The sequence below is a fragment of the Mesocricetus auratus genome, unplaced genomic scaffold (assembly GCF_017639785.1).
Source record: "Mesocricetus auratus isolate SY011 unplaced genomic scaffold, BCM_Maur_2.0 Super-Scaffold_100010, whole genome shotgun sequence".
Taxonomy (NCBI): domain Eukaryota; kingdom Metazoa; phylum Chordata; class Mammalia; order Rodentia; family Cricetidae; genus Mesocricetus; species Mesocricetus auratus.
Window position 1 is genome coordinate 13466193 of NW_024429194.1, and position 22244 is coordinate 13488436.

General features: G+C 39.5%; 1 protein-coding gene and 1 long non-coding RNA gene across 9 annotated transcripts in view; one reads left to right on the top strand and one right to left on the bottom strand.

Moving 5' to 3' along the window:
• Positions 1–18982, top strand: part of LOC121142730 — a 67819-nt gene extending 48837 nt beyond the window's left edge. The window contains exon 3 of the long non-coding RNA XR_005879786.1: positions 18903–18982. This is a non-coding gene — a long non-coding RNA (uncharacterized LOC121142730). The remainder of the gene's footprint in view (positions 1–18902) is intronic.
• The window catches only part of Pam (peptidylglycine alpha-amidating monooxygenase), a 263904-nt gene that overhangs the window by 63432 nt on the left and 178228 nt on the right, over positions 1–22244 (bottom strand). For all 8 annotated transcript variants that reach the window (XM_040752966.1, XM_040752968.1, XM_040752967.1 and 5 more), the window contains exons 8-12: positions 9433–9481; positions 7304–7371; positions 6157–6237; positions 5809–5885; positions 4609–4712 (exon numbers count right to left, since the gene is read on the bottom strand). In XM_040752966.1, coding sequence (XP_040608900.1) covers positions 4609–4712; positions 5809–5885; positions 6157–6237; positions 7304–7371; positions 9433–9481 — 379 coding nt within the window. The remainder of the gene's footprint in view (positions 1–4608; positions 4713–5808; positions 5886–6156; positions 6238–7303; positions 7372–9432; positions 9482–22244) is intronic.

The following is a 22244-nucleotide window of genomic DNA, read 5'->3' on the forward strand; positions in this document are numbered from 1 at the left end:
TTCAACTGCTCATCTGAATAGTTATTCCCATGAGAAAGTGGTGGAGGAGGAAGGTGTATTCATGTGTCTGCCTCGGTTCCTGGCTATTTAAACATTCACAAGTGCCAATGTAGTCTCTAAAATGACAACCGTGGGTACCAGCAATAGTCCAATATTGCTGCACTTCCCTGCTGTCAGAATCAAGTGCCAGTGTGATAATTTCTCCTTCATACTGTCATACTTAATATCAGTAGCTTTAAATCTGACGTGGCTTAGCGATCCTTGAAAGAATGAACACCTCAAGAAATGGATGGTGAATGATGAAGAATAATCCTTTTGAATAGCTGCATGTAAGACACAGGCTCTGATATACCATACTGCTGAAATGTATATGAGTGGTTTGTGGTATTTCTGAAAAATACTTATCAGTATCTATGTGCCAAGCATCTATCTCAGTGTCACTGGGGCTTTCATAAAGATATCTTATAATAGAAAGGCACATAGTGAAGATTTAAGGAAGTGCCAAGGATTCTGAAATGAATCAAACTCCCAAGTCTGTAGGTCACGGTTAGACTGCAGGCTGTGACACTCTGCAAGCTCGGTGGTGTCCTTCCCTAGTCCTGTTTCTTATTGTCAACAGAAGCTGGGTTTACAAATAGCCAAAATGGGTCTTACTAACTTGGGAGATTAATATGAAATTCTTAATAATTTATTTTATAAAAGTTACATGCTTTCAGGATGCACAGTAAGGGGACATTATTTATCATCTACCTTCCCTTTTGTAAATACTGGGCTTCAAAATGCTGATTAGTTAAAAAAAAAAAAGGGACGAGGTAGAAAGGATGCTATTTTGGTAGAGAGTCAGGACTGGAGGAGAAAGAAGGAGACAAGGAAAGTAATATTGGGTATATTATACACTCCATAAAATGTCACAATTGGCATTCATTGTTTCAGATATAATAAAGTAACAGTGAAAAATAAATGCAAATGGTAACCAACGTGCTTGGTTTGTTTTGAATAAACATCTTTTAGACATTGTCACCTTCTCTTCTGTTAGTATTCTCAGGAAATAACACATTTCACAAGCAAATAGGACCACTAAGTAAATGCTACCTGATGATCCCCACTATTTAGAATTTAGTCTAAAAACATTTAGGATGATTAGCTGATTTAATTAGCTTAATTGATTGATTTAAATAGAGTCTATTTATTTGTTTAGACTTGACTAAACATTCGAAATTAATTTAGGGAAGTGTCTCATTGAATGCAAAATACCATCATTAAGCATAAATTATCACTTCACAGAACCACTTGTACAAAGTTATTAGTATATACCATATGAAATGCCTTATATACTGTTTTATAATTTAAGATAAATTTACATTTATATGTAACATTTTATCCTTGAGTAAATTTGTAAATTTATCTAGGTTTAAGTACATTGTTTAAAACATAATTTGGCCACCACTTTTGATTGACACATCTTAATCACATTTATTAGTAACGATATTACATTTTACCATGTGCATACAACAAAGAATAATTAAATTACTTAAGTATATCCATCACCTTGCGCAACTATCACCTTTTTATAGCCATATACTTTATTTTTAGAATATTTATTATTGTATATCATCACTTTGTCTAACAGAAAATGAAAAGCTATTTTCTTGTCAATTTAAAAATTTATACTACCCCAATCAACAATTTCCACTTGTTCCGACTTTATTCTGTCTCTGGCTCTTGATAATCATGACTCTAACTCAACTTTACCAGTTTTAGATTTCACATTTAAAACTAAGACCACTGGCCAGACAAGATGCTTCAGTGGATAAAGGTACCTGCCAACAAGCCTAAGGACCAGAGTTCAGTCTCTGGGACCCACAGGGTAGAAGAAAACCAATTCTCTCCAGTGGTCCTCTGTTTTCCACACATAAACTATAGGACATAGGTGTGTATGTACAACACACACACACCAAATAAATGTAATGTTTTTAAAAGTAACATCTTTTGGTACTTTTCTCTCAGATTCATCCATGTTGACACAAATCAGTCTTCCTTGTTTTAAAGGCTGAACAGTGTCTTATTGTGTAGTATTTCATATTCTCTTTTTTATTCATTCATGACAGACATGGAAGTTACTAGACTAACCTGTATTTGTTTTGTTTGAGATGATATCTTCCTGTAAAGTCCAGTCAAACTCAAGGTTGGCTCTGAGCTCACTGTGTAGCCCACAAAGATCTCAAACTTTTTTTTGGTTTTTCGAGACACGGTTTCTCTGTGGCTTTGGAGGCTGTCCTGAAACTAGGTCTTGTAGACCAGGCTGGCCTGAAACTCACAGAGATCTGCCTCCAAGGAGCTGGGATAATGGGTGTCTATCAACATGCCTCGATCTATTTCTCACTGGCAAGATTTTGAAATGAGACTCTAACATGAAAACGGAGTCTCCCTTTTAAAGTACCTTTTGACAGTTAATTATGACTGCTCCAGTTAAGCAAACTTTTATGCAATACTAAATGTTAAGGTTACTAGGGTTTCACTTGGTTTCTGTGAAATATCACTCAACTGAAAATCTCCCTAGTGGACCTAAGCTAACATGGTTTTGGGTTGGTGTAGGGAAAATGTCCAAAGTCTAGGATGGTAATTGTCAAAGAACATCATGGGGCCTCACAGAAACCCGGAGCAACTCCAATTTGTATCTAACTGCTTCAAACTCTGCATCAGCAAGTCCAGTGGGCTTGCCTGCCTAATACATGTGTGTTAGGTGGGAGGAGAGAAAGAGGCGGGAAGTTTACAGAGTGTAATTTAATAAGTAACACACATACACACACACACACTGTTTACATTTTCAACCGTCATCCTATAGTACCCAGTGAGATTATACCTGTTAATGTACAAAACACAGAAACACTATAGACAGCATCTTTATAAATTTAAAAGGCACATTAAGCACCATAGGCATATACAGCATTATAATAAAAATTTTATTCATGATTATATTTCTTTAAACTTGTCTTATTAGTTTATTCTTCTGAAAAATGTATCTGTACCATAAATTAAATATACTTAATTTCCTATAATCCCTTACTATTTCATTTATAAATATAAACATAAATTTGTAAATTTATATTTATAAATATAAATGAAATAGAAATACTACTTTTAATAAAGTAGTATTTACTTTCTCTCACAAGAGGTTACTAAATGATAAGGTAGTATCATCATCCTGGGGTATTATTTTAAAGCAAAATGTACAAATTTAAGGAGACTAGAATTATTCCAGATTCATGACACTGAAAGAGGCCCCCAGAGGCCACTCCGCCTTCTCACTCTGGCACTGTCACAAGCCATTAATTTCTATGGCGGAAATTACATCAGAGGGGAAAACTCCAAGGATAGAATCTGGCCAAGGTCTAAGTCCTCCTACTCAAAATTTTAAGGTCCTTCTGGCTAAAATATTCTACCTTAAGCTTGCGAATCAATACCTATAAGGCTCTGAAAATGTCTGTGTTGAGCTACTTTGTTTACTGACTGAGAAGGTTAACAGAGTAACCTCTGGCACTTAACTACCATGCTTGTGGCCCCACAAGAGTGCAGAACAGAGAGCAGCTGATCAATACACTCTGGATCACTTTACCTCAAGTGTCAAAGGCTGTTACAGACGCCGCCCCCCCCCCCCCGCTTTCAAGTGTAGTTGTGTCTATGTTGTCAAGCCTCCCTCCTAACTATTATTCTATATGAAAACCCAATAATTTTTTTTGTTTTTCTCCAGTCTTCTCCCAAAATTTAAGAAACCTCACACAATATGAAAGCTGCTGGAAAGCTGCTATTTTAAAAAATACAAATTGATACTATTTTCACATAAAAAAATGAAAACCCATCTTAGAGTGACAGGAGAAACCCATCAGACACTCTCCTTCCTTTGTCCTATTCGGTGTGGTTCCTTGTCAACAGCTGTGAAAACTTTACTTTCTGTAGTGCCTCAAGCTTCCAGGTGGACTAAGTGAATATCTCTAAACCTAGTTCAACACAGAGAGGCAGTACCTACATTCCTTTCTTGCAGAAAGCCTAGGAGAATTTGCCTCTCATTTTAAATCTCTAATCTATTTTTTGGAAGAGTCCTTAGTGCTTTAGAAATTGTCAATATATTTTTATGACAAAAAATGAATCTATTTGATGAGGCTCCACACGTTGAAAAGCAGTTATGTTTTGACATCCCTTATTGGGAAGGGAATGGATACTATGCTCACTTGGTAGAGTAGCAACTGAGAAAAACAGTCTCTAGTATATAGAAAGAACCAGGGGTCTGGGTATTAACTTTAAAATAAGGGTGAAAGGACTCCTGTGGAAAAAAAAATTCAGTCATCTTATTTCCTTTATTAAGACAAGTCCAAAGGAGAAACAGGGTCTTGCAATAACTTTAACATGCAAAGGAATGAGAAGGCAAAAGAGAGGCCTGATTCTAAGGCTTTTCCAAATCAACCAGCCAGGTAGTTACATAATGCTAATTTGTTGTGATTGTCCATGATACCAAAAGTGTGTATAATTCATTCATAGAGATAATTATTACCCACAATCTTGGCTTAGCCTGATATACTATCTTTGACTAGGGAGAATGCAGAATCTTACCCGATGTGAGTGGCTTCTGTCCTTCCTTCACCAGTAAACACACATCTTGCTGCCAGTATGTCACCAAAAGTAACATCTACTGGGTGTTCCACAGGGTAGAAAGCCTGCCCAGAAGACACATACAACAGTTCACTAAAATTACCAATACCCAGAACTACATGCTTGATTAATATGAGACTTGGAGCATTGTTGGTAGAAAGTATGAAGATAGATACACAGGTAGCTCTCCTGATCCTTGCACAAATAGTGCTAGATAAAATGAGTTCTCCCCTAATTCACCAATTCCACATTAGCGCACAAGTGCCAGACTTTAAAATAAATAAACACTATTTATACAGACCCCCATGCCCAATAAGACTAAAAGAAGAGCCTTCTGGAACCAACTGAATGATGGGGCAGAAAATACTGCCAACGTATAAAGAGGTTCCTAATGATATTGCTATACTCATAGAGCCTTGTACCTCTCACCATCACAAAAATGCTTTTCTTTGCACAAATGGCAATTCACAGAGATCCCAGCTGGCCAACGAGCAGTGAAGAAGACAGCTTGCAATGCTCGCCCTAAATGGGATATCTAAATCTTGCCAGACTCCTCAGAAAAAAAGCAAAGATTGTGACTTTTGGAGGTGGTGGATGACTTCAAAGAAACAGTCTTTTCTGGACACAACAGGGCAGTTGCACATATGAAGCTACAACACGAAAAAGACCCACGCAACCTCAAGGCAGACAAAAATCCCAGAATGGAGGTGGGGGAGGTAGGCATGAAGTCCCATCACTAGCAGACAAACTACTGGCATTCGATGGCTGCTGGTAGGAGAGTTAATTTTTTTTAAATAGTGTGACACCTGGTTAGGTTGACCACATTCCTGGGTAGGGTCCACTCTGAAGAGTAAACAGCAAAATAAATTGAACTCCACCACTGAAAGGAAGAAAGAAAGAAAGGAAGGAAGGAAGGAAGGAAATAAGGAAAGAAGGAAAGAAGGAAGGAAAAAAGGAAGGGAGAAAGAAAGAAAAAGAAAGAACGAAAGAAAGAGCAAGAAGTTGGGTGGGTAGGGAGATTTGGTGGCTCTGTGGGAAGCTGGAGATGGTTGAGCATGATCAAAGTAAATTGTGTGAGATTCTCAAAAACTTCATAAAATATTTCACAGAAAGAAACGCCGCCACCATATTGAGAGAAGCGATGAGGAAAGCGTTACCTACCTGCGGCAGCTGCGGGCTCTGGCGTCCAATCAGCGTCCACTGTTTATTTCTCACTCTGTATCCACTCACTACCTTCCCTTAATAAACACAAATCAGAAATGAGCAATATTATACACCTTTAGAAAAGCAAAAATCCACGTTTAGTGCTTACTTTCTTTTCAAAAGTAAAAGCAAAGTATTTTCAGAATTCAAAGTACTAGTTTAATGAAATAATGAGACAGTAGTATAAAAAATAAAAGAATTTGATAAAAATGTACTTAAGGTCCAGTATAATTCAAATTTTATATTTATAGAGCCAGCAAGCATATATCAAACACTTATAATTTGACATGTAGCTTGAGTTCTTACCTAAATGGTGAGTATGGACCCTGTAGGCAAACACATGCATTGGGTACATTTTATAATGGCACGAAATATCAGAATTCACCACTATGGGAAACAAAACAAACAGAAGTCACTATGCAATTGGACAACAAGTTTGGTTTTGGTTAAAAGTGAGGTACTCTCATGTAGTGGCACTTGACTTTCTTGTGAAATAAACACTCATTCATTAACCAGCAGACATAAGCACTTATTCCATGCCAGACATCTTACTAAGATGTGTTAAGAGCCTTGTGTTTATTCAAATCTTTTCATGCAACATATTTTGATCCTATTTTTCCCTGCAGTTTTTATTTAACAATAGAATGATAAGGAGCAAATCAAAGCATTCTGTATGAAGACAGAGGCCTGGTTTCTTATCTTTTCCTTTAAATTTATTCTGTTGAGAAAAAATAAATTTGTTTTTAATGTTAGTACAAAGAGTTTTTGAGAATAAATATAAATGTCTAGAATCACTAAATTGGCAGTTCATATTTACAATGGACCCATTCCACCTATTTTATTTTAACAGTCTAGCAAATAATAATGACGAAGTAAACACTCATTTAAAATAGATTTTTAAAACAGTAATAGATAAACCGTATTAAACATTAACTTTAAAAGATTCCTGTTCAAACAAACATATTCAATGTGACATTTTCATTGGATCAATGATGTCATATTTATTCTTGTAGCTGTATGCTAGCTTGGGAGACTAGGTGGTTGTTTCCATTTTGCAAATAGGGAAATTAAGTACTAAGGCAGAGCTGTGTTGGGTTTTGTAGCATCTTGATTTGAACCTTTCCATATCATAGTTTATACCTCTGGACATTATGCCATTTAATTTTCACATCGAAAGAATGAACAGCTGATTTGTAAAATAAAATGTAGTCTTTATACAACATGGACTTCCCTTCTTGGCATGTTTATAAATAAATATTGGAAAACCAATAAATCACTGACTTAGAATAATTTTTAAGAGTCCATTTGAAATCCAAGGACACCAAAGAACTGGTTTATTTTCAGATATGCACATAAACATTGGCCATTCAATAAGCTTACAGAATGTACTATAAATCTGCTCCTATAGATTAGTTGATGAGGTAATGGTAAATACTAAATGGTCATTACTTACCTTTCTCTCCTGGTGGTATCACAGTGTCAACAGACATCATAAGGTACATGCCTGCAATCAAAGGCTGTCTAAAAAAGAAGAAGAAGAAGGAGGAGGAAGAGGAGGAAGAGAAAGAGGAGGAGGAGGAGGAGAAGGAGAAAAAGAAGGAGAAGGAAAAGAAGGAGAAGGAGAAGGGGAGGAGGAGGAGGAAGATGTGGAAGAGGAGAAGAGGAAGAAGAGGAGAAAGAAGAAGAGGAGGAGAAAAAAATAACATTTCTCTCAATTCCGTGATAAACCTTGGAAAAATATGACATAATGGTTTATAAAATGTGATTCTCATGCAAACCATTTTTGTAAAGGTATATTGAAAAGGGTTCTGGGTGGCTAATTCTACACCAGAACTTGTTTATACTAAAAGTTCGGGTTTTCCAGTCAAACACCAATGTATGTGTAGTTGGAAAAGGTTTTAGATTTAACTAACATTTAAAACTAAACAGTGAATAAAGCAGATTATTCTCTAGTCTGAGTAGGTCTCATTTCACCCCTGAAGGTCCTTAGAAGGAAGACTGAGTTCCCCTAAAATGATGTACTTCTCCCTACAAACTGCCAATAATGTAACTGGATCGATCTGTCCTGAATTTCAAGTTAGCCCTACACACTTAGACCTGCCAGTCCCAAAGCATGTCTCCTCAGTGGCTGCCCCCCTTCCTCCTCGTTCTTCTTTTCTCTTTTTTCTTTTTCTTTTCTTTTCTACTGGATACACACACACACACACACACACACACACACACACACACACACACACACACATTTTATCCTCACTGGCTGTCCCCCATTCCTCCTTGTTTTTCTTTTTTCTTTTTTTTAATTTTTCTTTTGTTTTCTACTGAATACACACATATATATTATCTCACCAGCATTTTTTAAAATTTCAATTAGAAACAAGCTTACTTCACATGTCAATCCCAGCTCCCTTTCCCTCCCCTCCTATCCAGTCCCCCTTCAACCTTCCCCTAACCCCTCACCCAATCCCCAGTCTACTCTCCAAGGAGGGTGAAGCCCTTCATGGGGGATCTCGAAAGTCTGTCATATGATCCAGGGCAGGTCCTAGGCCCTCCCCCATGTGTCCTGGCAGAGACAGCATCCCTCTATGTGGAATGGGATCCCAAAGTCTATCTGGATGACAGGGCTAAATGCTGATCAATTGCCTGAGGCCCAAGAGAATACTGAGGCCTCCTCAGTGACACCCATGTTCAGGGGGTCTGGATCAGTCCCATGCTGGCTTCTCAGCTATCAATCTGGGGTCCATGAGCTCCCCCTTGTTCAGGTCAGCTGCTTCTGTGGTTTTCAAAGGGGTTAAGACTTGGCGGGTGAAAACCTCTTCATTTTTCTTACTTCCCTTCCCTTCCCTTTCCCTTGCCTTCCTTTTCCTTCTCTCTATTCCTTTCCTCCTCTCTGCACGTCGTTTCCATCCCCATACGGGGCTGTGGCAATCCAAAGCTGTGATGTACACGTTCTTGCTTAATGCTCTCTCCCTTGAGTGTTGGCAATATCAGTGTAGTTGGTGACATCTAAGAAATACAGCCAGTATGACACCACTGCTATTGTTACTTTATTAAATGACAAATAGTTCAAATGTCATCTTTCATACAAGCCCTTTCATTATTATCTAATTATTATTATCTGCATATTTTTATGAAGCATCCATATCAATTCTGTCCTGAATGTCCATTTAGTCCTACACATTTTGGACTAGTCAGTCCCATAACATGTCTCGTCACTCTCCCCACTCCTCCTTCCCACCCTGTCCTCACTCTCTGTCTCCCGTTTTTCCCCCTCCCTGTAATGTATTATCTTCTACACTGTTTACTTTCTATATGGAAGGAGAAAAAAGCTGAGGGAGAGCTCCAGCCAACTATGTGACGAGTTGGAGGTGACTCTTTCACAGCTGAATCTAACGAAGACTGAATCCACACACAGCTTCTCCTTGAAGCCTGTTTGTAAGACACCTGCCCAGATGCCTGACAAGGAGATAATAAATATTTATTGCTTTGAGCCAGTAATTTCAGGCTAATTAATTTTCTACATCAGATAACTAAAACACTTTTAAGTTCTCGAAGATCTCGCCTACAAAGACTGGAGGTACTTACGGCACACGTGTGAGATGTAAGGACACGCCAGAACAGTCCTTGTGATTATCTGAAAAGACACAAACACATGTTACACATGAGACCATGTGGAACCAGACCTCAAAGCTGTGCGCTTTAATTAACACTGAACACATAGTACTTAAAACATAAGCCTGCGTGACGTTTGTTCTAGGAAGTACTTCATGGAGAACGCGCATGCTCATTGGGTCACAGAGTGACCAATGAACCACAAGAGTGGTGACAAACTGCCTCCTCACTCCATTTTGTGCCCGGTCAGCATCCAAGGAGGCAAGGAAGCAAGCGGCTGCTGTGTTCTTCACCATCTTTATTGCAGAAGTGTGGGAAGGCTGGTGAATTCGATATGCCCAGCTGTGTCAGGCTCCTGCTGATTCAAGTTGCCCGCCATGATGGCCTGTACTCTGAACGGTCAGCTAAAATAAACTCCATAGCCTTGAATCACTTTCATTAGAGTATTTTATCACAGTGACAGAAAAGGAAACCAAGACAGTGTTTATTTGTCTATCTATTGGCATTTTGTTTTACAAAAACTAAACAAAGTTGTCCCGCGCTACCGTCTCGCCAGCAAGAACGACGCGGCACACTTAGGATCCTTCTGCAGAACAGCTTTAATGCGTCTTGAGAGGGAGAGCATAAGCTTACAGAGCGGAGACCCAGGGAGCGAAAAGCCCAACCCTTATATAGCTCAGCAGTCCCCGCCTCGGATGTGTCATCTCCTGACTGGCTCCTGCTCGTCAGCCCATATGACGCCACAGGAGAGGCAGAGAGTAAGGGATGGAAAAGTAGCAGGCACGTGCGCACCAAGGTTGTTTACTCCAACTGACAACGGGTGTCGGCGCCATCTTGTAACGGAGAATGTAGGGGCGGCTCCCCACACAAAGTCCCATCAATCAAGTCTAGTCCCATCAATCAAAGAATGAGAGTGTATGCCACAAAATGAAGTCTTCAGTGTCAAGAATGGGTTCTACTGAATCAAGCTGTTGACTGAAGAGGTCCTCCTAGAAACCTGAAAATGACTCAGGCTATGGCCAAGGCTACTGGTTACTCTCCCCAAACTGTAAACAGAACCCTACTGCTGAATACAACACACTAGAGATGGAGGAGTGCAGCTACTGGCCACCTGGAGCCTTCACGCCCGCTTTCTAGTTAGTGTTCATGGTACCGGAAGGCATTCTACACTCTACACAAAGAGAAAAGTGAACTTCAACCCAGCTGCAACCCTTGTGACCTACCACAGTGACCTGCCTGCAAGACATGCCGGAGTAACAGTGCCACAAAACTTTTGGAACCAGCCAACCACTATATGCTTGGACTTAAGGTCCACGCCAAGAGACGGAACCCACGCCTGACACTGCTCAGGTGGTCTAAACCTGAGACTAGATAGGGCATCGGCCTAGGGGGGAAGCAAATACTATTGTTCTGCTAAAGGAACATAGCAGTAACATGACTCCTAAGGACATTCTGCTATACTCAGAGGTCAGAGTCTTTCTCAGCCATCATTAGATGGCTTCTTCTTACAGTAGATCAGAACTAACACAGAGACCCACACTTGGGCAATGCCAAAGAGTGAGAGGCAAGGGAGCAACTGAGTCCTTAGTGGGTGTCTCCATCAAATCCCTCCCCTCAGGCTTCAGGGAATTCAGGGGAAGAGGAGGCAGAAGGATTCTAAGAGCCTGAGAGAATGGATGGATGACACCACGAGATCAAGGCCTTCTAGATGCAATCGAACTGAGTCACGTATGAATTGAGATTGTGGCATTATTATACACAGGGCCCACCCACATGGGTCTAAACCAGATCAGGTCCCAGAGCAGAGAGGGAAAGTAGACCCAAGCCTGCATCCCTAAGCCAGAAGCCATCTTCTGTAGGGGGTGATGGGCGTGGACAGTATTGTGGGCTCACCCCTACAATCTTCAACTGGTTAACTGCTTGCAAAGGAAAATGAGTTACCTCCAGTGGAATCTCACTGGGTTTACAAACCACTCTTAATGGCAGGTGCCATGCACAGCAATTGATGGCCAACACAAAACTAATTCAATGGTATTAACACAGAACAATGGTACTTTTGAAGTGGTTTTTTGGGGGGGCTCATAATGGTTTAAGCATTTTTCTTTCTGTTTTTTAACCTTTATGTATATAATATGGTTTCCAGTGTTATGTTTATATGGAATTTCTGTGTGTGCGAATGTGTGTGCCTCAGTCTATATGCGTTTCTTGTGCTTTTCCATTGATTCATTTGCTTTTTTCCTATTCAAGTTTATTTGTTTTAATCTTACTTTAATTTTCCAATGTGTGTGTGGGGGGGAGCTTGGGGTATGTGTGGTGGGGAGGATCTTACAGAAAAGGGAGGGGAAAAGTAATATAGATATATTGTATGAAAAATTCTATTTTCAATTAATAAAGAATGAGAATTTAAAGGGAGGTTAAAGAATGGGGAGAAAAATAATAAAATGAATACAGGCATATCTTAAGTTTTGCCCATGTTTTTTAAAAACAGATGATAAATGAACATAATTCCTTCATTTATTTTATAAGAACACTGACTTTTGAGAACAGACTTTCTTGGATGAACTACATGCAACTTAATAAATAGCCCTAGTCTGTGCTACCTTTGAAATGATTAGTTGAGGGTCTCATCGAGAAACATGTGTGTATCCATGGTGATTGACAGAGAGCGGTTAAAGTACACCTTCCCTCCCGGCAGATAAACTCCAGACTCTCGGGACTCACCTAATTAGCTTCGATAATTGCGGGAAGCATTTCTTACTTGCATGAAAATCCTATTGAGCTTAAAGGTTATTTTAAGAAGTGACAATCATCTTCATTCAGTAATAATATGAGCAACGAGTACAGCTCAGCCCTGTGCGGTAGCTGGCAGTCAGCGAAGCCAAGTGTTCACTGCTGTCCGGCTCTCTAATAGACACAATGGAGGAGGAAATGCACAGAGAAACAAAACACCAAATGGCTATAAAATTGCACTTGACAGGACAAGGTGAGCTTGGTCCACAGAAAAGCACCACGAGTCGAGACCTGAGTGACTTGGCATAACCACAAGATCCGGAGACTAACATTACAGGAAGAGAGAGGTCAAAAGGCTTCAGGGGGACTGGGTATGCTTGTGGGACAGGAGGAGCCAGTATCGAAAGTTCCCAGTATACCTGGGCTGTCAGGTGACAGTAAGGCTTGATTCACAGCGTGTACATAGTGAGCTCAGAGTCTTGGTTTTATGCCATGTGCAAAGAAGTTGCACAGTAAGTGACAAGGACATGTAAAGTGCCCCCACAGCCAGTACCTGGCACTTATGTGTCACCACAAACTTGTGAATGCCAGGTCTAATAGTTCTTGGTGGCTATTTGGTTGCTTTGTGACATTGAGTGTGGAACCGAGGTCTTACACGTAGTAAGCACGCACTCTGTCACCGAGAGACACTGAGGAACACCGCTTCCCCGGCAGTTTTCATTTTAGTTGCACCATCGGAAGGAACAGCACACTATGCCTCCTATTCAGCACAATGTGCATTACAAACTGTCTTCTGTACTCTCGTTACATTGTGCCTTAAATCATTAAGGAAATCACAGTTTGATTTTTATTACAAAGTTGGTTCATCATCTTTATCATGACTCTAAAAATCTTAATGCTGAAAATCAAACAAAAATCAAACAGAAATATCGCCGAACAAAATTCTGAAAGTCGTTTCAAAGTACACACACATTAAAAGTTTTTGCATTAAAGCTCAAACTGCCACCAAGTAAGAGTGGCAGGAACGTTACTCATAGCATCTTGCCACGTAGCTATTGCCAAGTCTAATAAAACAATGCATAGTCTCATTGAAGTGTGTATTAGAAGTGTCCAAATTTAGTAGCTTTTCTTAAAACACACCCATTAGAAGCAAATTTAAGGATGTTTATAATCCTCTTATCATAGTCTTTTCCCTAATTAAATGTCTTATATTTCAAAACATTACAACGTATTGTTATTGTGTGCGTGCGTATCGTGTGTAGGTGGAGGGAGGTGCATTTGAACCACACCAGCCATGCAGAAGTCAGAGGAAAACTTTGTGGCGTGGACTCTTTCCTTTTCCTTTATGTGGGCTCTGGAGCCAAAGCCATGTCTCCCGAGTGTGCACAACAAGCACTTTTTACCTCCTACCTTCCCACCTCCTATATCTTTTCCTTCTGCTTTTAACTGCAAATACAATAGTATAGGTATCATATGCTATAAAGAAGGCATTATCAGTAGTTATAATATAGCACCAACGTGAGACATTGCATCCTGGAGAAAAGCACAAGGCAGCATCGCTGGCACTTCCTCTCTGCAGTGACTTTCAGGGAAGCTCCCGAGTCAGTGAGTCTGACTTTTTGTATTGCAGAATGTAAATCTTGCATTGGATTAGGCTGCTGCATAGATCCAGGGCAAAACCTGTGCCTGTTTTACAAAAAGCTCCAGAAACCTGAACATATAAAAGGAAGACTAGCAAGTGAAACACCTCAAAACTACACTGCATAGTCATTGAACAATGACAAAAATAATTTGTTCTCATTAAGTTTGTCTCGTCAAAGTATTTTAAAAATGTGTGTATAGACTATCGTCTTTAAATTATGGGTCATTCTTTAGGTTATCTATCTTTTTTAAAGTCCTAGTTTGCTTTGTTTATAAATGTATGTATTCTAATATATATATATACACATTTATATATATATATTTTTTTGGTTTTTATGAGACAGGGTTTCTCTGTAGTGTTTTAGAGGCTGTCGGTCCAGCCTGGCCTCGAACTCACTGAGATCCACCTGCCTCTGCCCCTCTAGTGCTGGGATTAAAGGCGTGAGCCACCGCCGCCTGGCTAATGTATGTATTCTATACATGAAAGAAGAAGGGGACTGTGAGGTAAGGGGACAAACCAAAAGGAAGAGAGAGAGAGATAGAGAGAGAGGGGGGGGAGCCAAAAAGGGGACAAGGGATGAGGGAAAAAAAGTTGGGAGAGGTGGCAGGAAAACAAATAGGAATGAAGGGCAAGTGTACATACATATATATATATATGTGTGTGTGTGTGTGTGTGTGTGTGTGTGTGTGAGAAAGAGAGAGAGAGAGAATGTCAGCAAGAAGCCCGTTATTTTGTATGCTAAACATAAACTATATAACATTGATGAGAAAGAATTATGCTGATTTTGCTTTACATGATGGATGACTATTTATCCTAACAATATTCAGTTGAACAAAATTCTAAAGGCTGTTTCAAAGCAAATACTTCTAAAGCATATTTACACATATTTTAGGCATTGCTGGTGTTCATTGCTGCTCGTTATTGCAAAATCGAATCTTATTACTACAAGTGAATCTGACCTCCACTAGTATGTTTTTCCTGCAGCTTGACCTGCAGACCCCATGCGCTTGCATATTCACGTAGTGAGAGTCCTCGTGGGAACCACCTGAACCACATCAATCAGGGGAGCGGGGCATGCTCCAGACCCACAGCAGTTCCCGTGGAAGACGGCCACTTTCGTTCCAGCCCTGAGTTTGGTGCAATGAGCACGACCTTTCAACTCAACATATCCCTTGCCACAGTGATTCATTACTATTTTCATAACCTCTATCCTGATCATCTGGTAAACTCATAAGCCAGATAGTTTTGCATATTTCACTGGTGACATGCAACATGCCCTGACGTTGCTGTAACTCATAGGGCTTGGACCAGTAGGCCACGGATAATTAACCTACATAAAAATGAATTCATCTCATTTCACTAGGTTATAGGTGACATCTGCTTCTAATATACACCATCATTAAAATGGAAAGTGCTTTTAAGTAAAAGTTTACTGTAACAACGCAACACAGTGACTGCCAATACTTTACTGAATAAAACTGAAGTCAGAATTGAGAGAGTTAAAACATGCATAGAAAAGGAGTCAAAACCACATACTGGGTGAATACTGGTCAGATAGCCTCATTCTGAGACTAGAATACAAGAATATGGGTGGAAGAAGGCATAGATGGAAAACCTAACACAGGACAAAAAACAAACAAACAAAAAAACCCCAATGCTTTACAGAGGTAGAACTAAAATGCTCTGAAATTGTAGCACTGGATTTATTTGAGTGAAAGACAGACAAGGAAGGGAACTGTTCTTTTGACATATCCACACACGCTGTGCATTCCCACACAACAGTTTTGTTTGAGAGAAGAACTGGGCTTGGCCTATTTCAGTCATACAGCTCTATAGCCAAGTTTAGTACTTTAAAAGGGATGCTAGTCCTTTCATCCAATATGGGCGCTATCTGGAAGATTAATTCATGGTAGATTAGTCCTAATGAGAAATACTTTTAGCTCTAAAAGACTTGAGTGCACAGATGAGATGAGTAAAGAAGTTGTTAGTGAATTTGGAGCTTTGTGTGAGACTTGGTGAATGTTCTTATTTTAAAAATTTATTATTTTATAAGTATAAGTGTTTATATGCACACTATGTGCATGCCTGGTGTCCAAGGAGGTCAGAAGAGGGCATCAGATTGCAGATGGAAGTTTCTGTCCTACCCAGTCCCATAGCTAATTAGTCCCAAACAAACACACAGAGACTTATATTAATTATAAATTCTTGGCTGATGGCTCAGGCTTCTTGTTGACTAGCTTTCTCTTAATTATTAACCCATTTTTATTAATCTATGTATCTCCCATTTTTATTAATCTATGTATCTCCATGTGGTCTTGGCTTGCTGGAGAATGGCCAGACATCCCATCTTCCTGGTAGCTACATGGTGTCTGTCTCTCGACTTACTCTATGCGAAGTTGCCTAGTCTGGCCAATATTCCCTGCCTGTCCATTGGTTGAAACAGCTTTATTCATTAACCAATAAGAGAAACATATATTCATAGCACACAGGAGGACACCCCTTATCATCAGATCCTTGGAACAGAAGCCATAGATGGCTGTGAGCTGCCATAAGGGTGCTGGATATCAAAGTTATGATTCTGGCATTTTTTAAAATTTAAATTAGAAACAAGCCTGCTTCACATGTCAATCCCATCTCCCTTTCCCTCTCCCTCCACTCCTCCACTGACCCTATCAACCTACCACCCCATCCCTCCTCTGCTACCCAGGGAGAGTGAGGCCCTCCATGGGGGATCCCTAAAGCTTGTAATATCATCCAGGGCAGGGCCTAGGCCTTGGTTCTGGAATTTTTTAGATAGAGGAATTCCCAACTTCTCTAATTCATAACAGGAAGACACACAAGAATGAAAATAATATGGAATATTGAAAAAAAGGAAGAGATGTATATTAAAAAGGAGTTTCAGTGCTGGCAAGATTGTTCAGCAGTTAAAAGCACTTACTGTTTCTATAGATGGCCTAGATTCCATTCCCAGTACCCACACAACAGCTCACAAACTCCTATAACTCAAGTTCCAGGGAATCAAAGACCCCTTTCTTACCTTTCCAGGTTCCTGCATGTACATGGTGCACCAAAATACACTCAAATACACACACAGAATGAATGAATGAATGAGGAAATATGTTTTAATTATATGTGAAATTTGTTGAAGATATTAATTATGGATGTTCTCAGAAAAGCTTTAACTAGGCAGAAACAGAGTCATCAGTGAAGTAAAGAAATTTTAGTAACATGAATGCATGGTCCAGTTAAAATGAAATTCCTGGGTTAGAAGCCACGAGACTGTGAAAAAGGTCACGATATGTCAATATGCTGTTTTAAGACCACTGACTTTTATTAATAACAACGGTCCTCTTGACTAGATCTGAGGCCAACTGTATGTGGAATTTTGGACTGAGAGTCAGTCCAGTGAGACTCTGTATTTGCAAATTGTATCAAGGCCAAGTTTACTGGTGCTGAATTTATAGTTTCAATGCAGATTCATGCAATAGTCTTAAGTGTCATTCTTTTGAGGTATTTCTGAGTATTCATACCCAAAAGTAAATTATCCCTTCATTGATTAGGTCTTTAAGATTCTCTCTCCCACCTATCTTTCTCTCTCTAAGATAAATAATGATTAACACCTGATCTTTAATTCTATTCCATATTTACAAAGAATCGAATACAAGAAATGCATGGTAAAGGCGTATCTCATGGATGTTCTTTTGCACTGAGGGAACAAGTGTGGCCTAATGGATCTCAAAATATAGAGAGGAGAGTTCATTTACTAGACAGCAGATGATACTGAGGACAGTTCATTATGTCATTACATTCCATTTTTAATGTTTTATGTACATATAAAAAGCTTTGGTAATAGTGACTGCAGTGGGAAAGTTGAAACATAATTTACAAAGAACACATGCAATACCCAGGACATCACTACAGTGCTTATGGTTAAGCCACATCTCCTGACATGTGGTTAGGAATTGGAACAAAAGAGTAATCCCAGAGCCCAGAGGAGGCTCAACACCAGCATTCTATCAGAATCGAGTCTCAAGCTGATGAAAGCTGGGTGACCACTTCATAAGGCTCCCAGCTTGCACTTTATGAGAAATCACTCTCTGCTGTCTAAGCCAGAGATGGATAGCCACAGCATGGTATTTTATCAACTGTATAGACTCATAGAACTCAGAATTGAAAGAGACCCTGGAGAAGATGGATTTCAACTCTTGCCTTTCATATACAAGGGAAAAAGATGCTTCAGAGAGTGAATGGTGTTCAAGGAATTCAAGTAACTGGTGACAAATTGGGGTATCAAATCTAATTCTCCAATGTACATGTTTAGTAAACATATTTCCAAAAGAGAGTTCTATTTCTTAGAGATTTCTAAGGCATTTTTTAAACGAAATATCCCAACGCAATGATAAGGGGCTCCAGTGAGAATGGATAAGTAGCCGGTAGTACTTAGAGACATCCACTTTAGCAGGAAGCTGGATTCTTAATGGGAAGTGGATGCGTGGGATATGAGGTTATCCATCCCAAACTATTTAGCTTGCTTTTCTAATAATAGCTTGCAATTCCTGCTTGGATTCATAGCTGAGCAGTGAAGTAAGCATGTAGAATAATGAATGACAATAGCCCACTCCATCTCAGGTTCTTAGAAGCCTGGTGGCCTCTCCTAGTTTTCTCTCTAGAGATGGCCCTCCTCCCATGAGCTCATCTTGTCTTGGTTGTTTCCTGCTTCAATAAAAGAATGGGTCAACCATAGATCCTTAGGGAGCCAGGATATTGTTATAAACTATGTCTTGCTAATTACCAAGTCCTTCAGAAAGACAGGAGAACAGATTTCAATTCCCTATACCCTCTTTGGAATGGAAGGAAAGCGAGGAAGCATATCTGCTTTCTGCTCTCCTAAGCCACAGTATGGATAATGGATACTTTCCATGTAGAACCAAGGAAAGAGCAAGGCTAGGACCATTAACAAATGTTAGAAAGACAAAGAGATGGCATCTTTAACGATAAGGCTTGTGTTAGAAAGGAAACAACTCCAAACTCTATCATGTCTACCTTCCCTTCTTGCCTCCCTCCCCAAAAGGTTCTGCAGATAAAGAATCCTTTTCTGTCTTGAACGTAAAACCAACCAAAGGTGTCACAGCAAGCACAAATAACAACACGTAAGTATCTTAATTATTATGTTGTCTTGCAACAAAGTATAAATATTTTAATTGTTATGTTGTCTTGATCTGTGTCTTCTAGTTCTTTGTTTTAAATTATTAGTGTTGAATTAATGGGACAGGTGATGTTTTCCTGAGACAAAAACCACAGCTCCCAAGGTTATCAGAAATTAATTTCTGAAGTCAGGAAAAAATTCATAAATTAAAATCCCTTTGAAAATCCCCTTGGAAAACAAAGAGTGAAGTCTCTTAACACACCCAGTTTACGTGTCATTGGAACAGAGTGTTGCCAATAGGGCCATTTTTTTTAAAGGTATTCTACTGCTAGGTTGTACTGGTTTATTATAGAGGTTATTTCTGTGTAATTGAAATTCTGCTGCAGAGACCTGGACACAGACATGAAAGGTCAACAGGAGAGAAAAACTATTGAGAATGCAGATCAGTCCCTTTGCTTACTCAGGGGAAAGGCATCGGGATGAGCCCCGGTTTTATAATGAAAAAGACAACAAAACAAATCAAACACTCTTAATACTGCACAGGAAGCAACAGTAATCATCCAACACAGGAGAATATCATTGTCTTAATTTTTTTACTTTTTATTTCTTCAAAACAATAAGCTGACTCATCGAATTGCTCCTGGAAAATTTCTGGCCCCTTGAAAGCACATTCTCAGAGCACCAGTCCCCCACGCCGCTTCAGGAGGCACTGATGCCTGCCTTCAGTTGTCATGGCAGGCATATGCGTGTCTGCTCAGTAAAATATGACAGAAATACTGCCACTGTTACCATATGGTCTGAGCTATGCTGAAGGTTCCTGAGGCCACTGGAAGCCAGCTTAGCAGAGAAGCCTCAGTACTAAATGAACTAGAGCTATGAACTTCAAAAAGGAATTCCCTTTGAAGCTGTCACTGCAGTGAGTTGGCCTCTTTTGATTTTGCATTCACTGCTATGGGAATAGAAATTATGAGCTTCCATTTGCCTCGTGGCAAGGAAGATAAAATGCATTTATCCAACCTCCAAGAAGACAACTTTTAGAAATGATGGCCTGTGTGATCCCAAAAGAGATCAAATGGAAGGCAGGAAATCCTACCACCCTACTCTTATAAAGCAGCGGTCGGAGGGTGTGTGGGTGTAACTGCAGTCATAGAATCAAGTGATGTGAAGAGATAGCATCAAAGAAATCTCCTTAGATACAATTTGAAATATAAAACTGACAGTATATTTCTCATGCCAAATGCTCTATTTTCAATTTTTGAATCATCTTATGGGCATCCCTAATAGTATGTAAAAAAAAAGTTGATCTTTCCTGCCCTTTGCAGTTTTTAACTATTTCATGCAATAATGTGGTCTTCCACTTTTGTTTAATGTACATGTTAGGAATGACAAACAAAGGGATGTCAGAAAATTGCTGCACTCTGTTTTGAAAATAGGAGATTTTTGTATTTTTAAAAGCCATAATATAATTTCAAATGTTAAAAGATCAGAACAAAATTACTGGTGACATTTTTAAAACTAAGACCAACCAAGCTTTTAAAACACTGATTAACAACAGTGAACAGAGTTGCAAATGGAGGAACACAGCAGTCTCCTTCCTCACAGGGCTCCCTGTCTCTCAATCGGCTCTCCCCACATTCACAATTAACTTCAGAAGAAAGTTCTGGAAAGCTTCAGAAGATGGAGAAATATGCAAGCACAAAAACAGCCAGATGGGTGTTTTCCGAGGAAGGTTTGGGTTTCTTTTCCTTAAGGACCATCCTGTCAATATTTATTACTATTGCTGTTTGCTGTCCTTACAGGTTTTACAGCCATATGTGTTTAGGGTACTCTCCTGCTTTCACAAGGGAAACAGACTTACTAACCAGTAGCAGAAAGGAATTAGAAGTCAATGGGAAGTGGAGTGAGTGAGCCCCGGCTTCTCCATAATGAGCTCCTTCTCTTCTAAGAAGGTTTAGGATGCGGGCAAGGAAACAGTGTGAAGTATCAGCAGCTTGCCAGAGCATGCCTGCTTGGTGGAAGAAAACGCCACAGTCACCATGGCATGCGTGGATTGGGGCTCTTGAAACTGAAGCTTGCCCTCTAATTTTACATGAGTCAATCCACAGGTGAGTTTTTTTCTCTTCCTAGTGGCTTTCCAGTTATCAGAAAGAGTTAAAAAACAAAATGCCATTTCCTAACAATTTTAATGGAATCAGTTAGGTGATAAGTATTATTTGCAAGCTTCGATCACCTTGAAAAGGGGGAGTCTGGAGCTAGTGAGAGGGTTCAGTAGCCAAGGGTACCTGCCACCGAGTCTAATGACTGGACTTCAATCTCTGGACCCCACGTGGTGAGAACCAACTTCTATCAGATGTCCTCTGACCATCACATGCATACTGTGGTGTGTCATAGTAAATAAATACAGGCAATAAATGACTACACGCAACATGACTAAAGAAAAACGGAATATATTATTATAAATATGTAAAAAACACTGCGGTAGAATAAATGAAGGCAAAACATAGGCATTCTGAAAACAAGCAAAACTACACATAACTATAAAGCTTGAAAAGCTAAAGTGCCTTAAGAGAGGTTCTCCCTGCCCACAAGAAAAAGATGACTTAAATTAAATACTATAGTGTTTAATGCCAAACTGTGGTTTTTTTTTCTTAAAATCCATGTATTACATTCAGAATGCAATCTTTGAGACAATCAATGTGTTTCACATAACTAAATGAAAACGTAACTGCATGAATGAAAACCTTAGTCTGGTTATTGTTTAATGGGCGGACTAAGGTATTTAAAATAAACAGTCATTCAATGGAGGGAGTGAGACAAATAAGGGCCATGTGGTCCTTCATAATGAAGATGATTAACCAAGTTGAGACTCAGGAATGTAGTGAATCATGGAGCTCACATTTGAAGGAGACACTGGCAAGAAGAAAAACTCCTGAAGCTTCCTTTTGATCATTTCAGAGGCAGTGAATAGTCCTAAATCATCCACAGAGCTCAGATCAGGCTGTTTGTGTCCAGTGAAGGCCACAGAAAAACAGGAAGAACATTTGATCTCACACCTTCTGAAATCACTGGATTATCAAGCAACCTAAGGTAGGAATGACCCGAAGGATACAGGAAATAGACCCCCCCCCCCGATCAAAAAGAAAATGAAGTAAACTAAACCATTCTGGTCTCTACTCATATTCCATGTTGTTCATGAGTTCAGGTCTCTAGGTAATTACTGCCTGAAGGGCTGTTCCAAACACCACCTCTGTTACAACACTTGCCTTA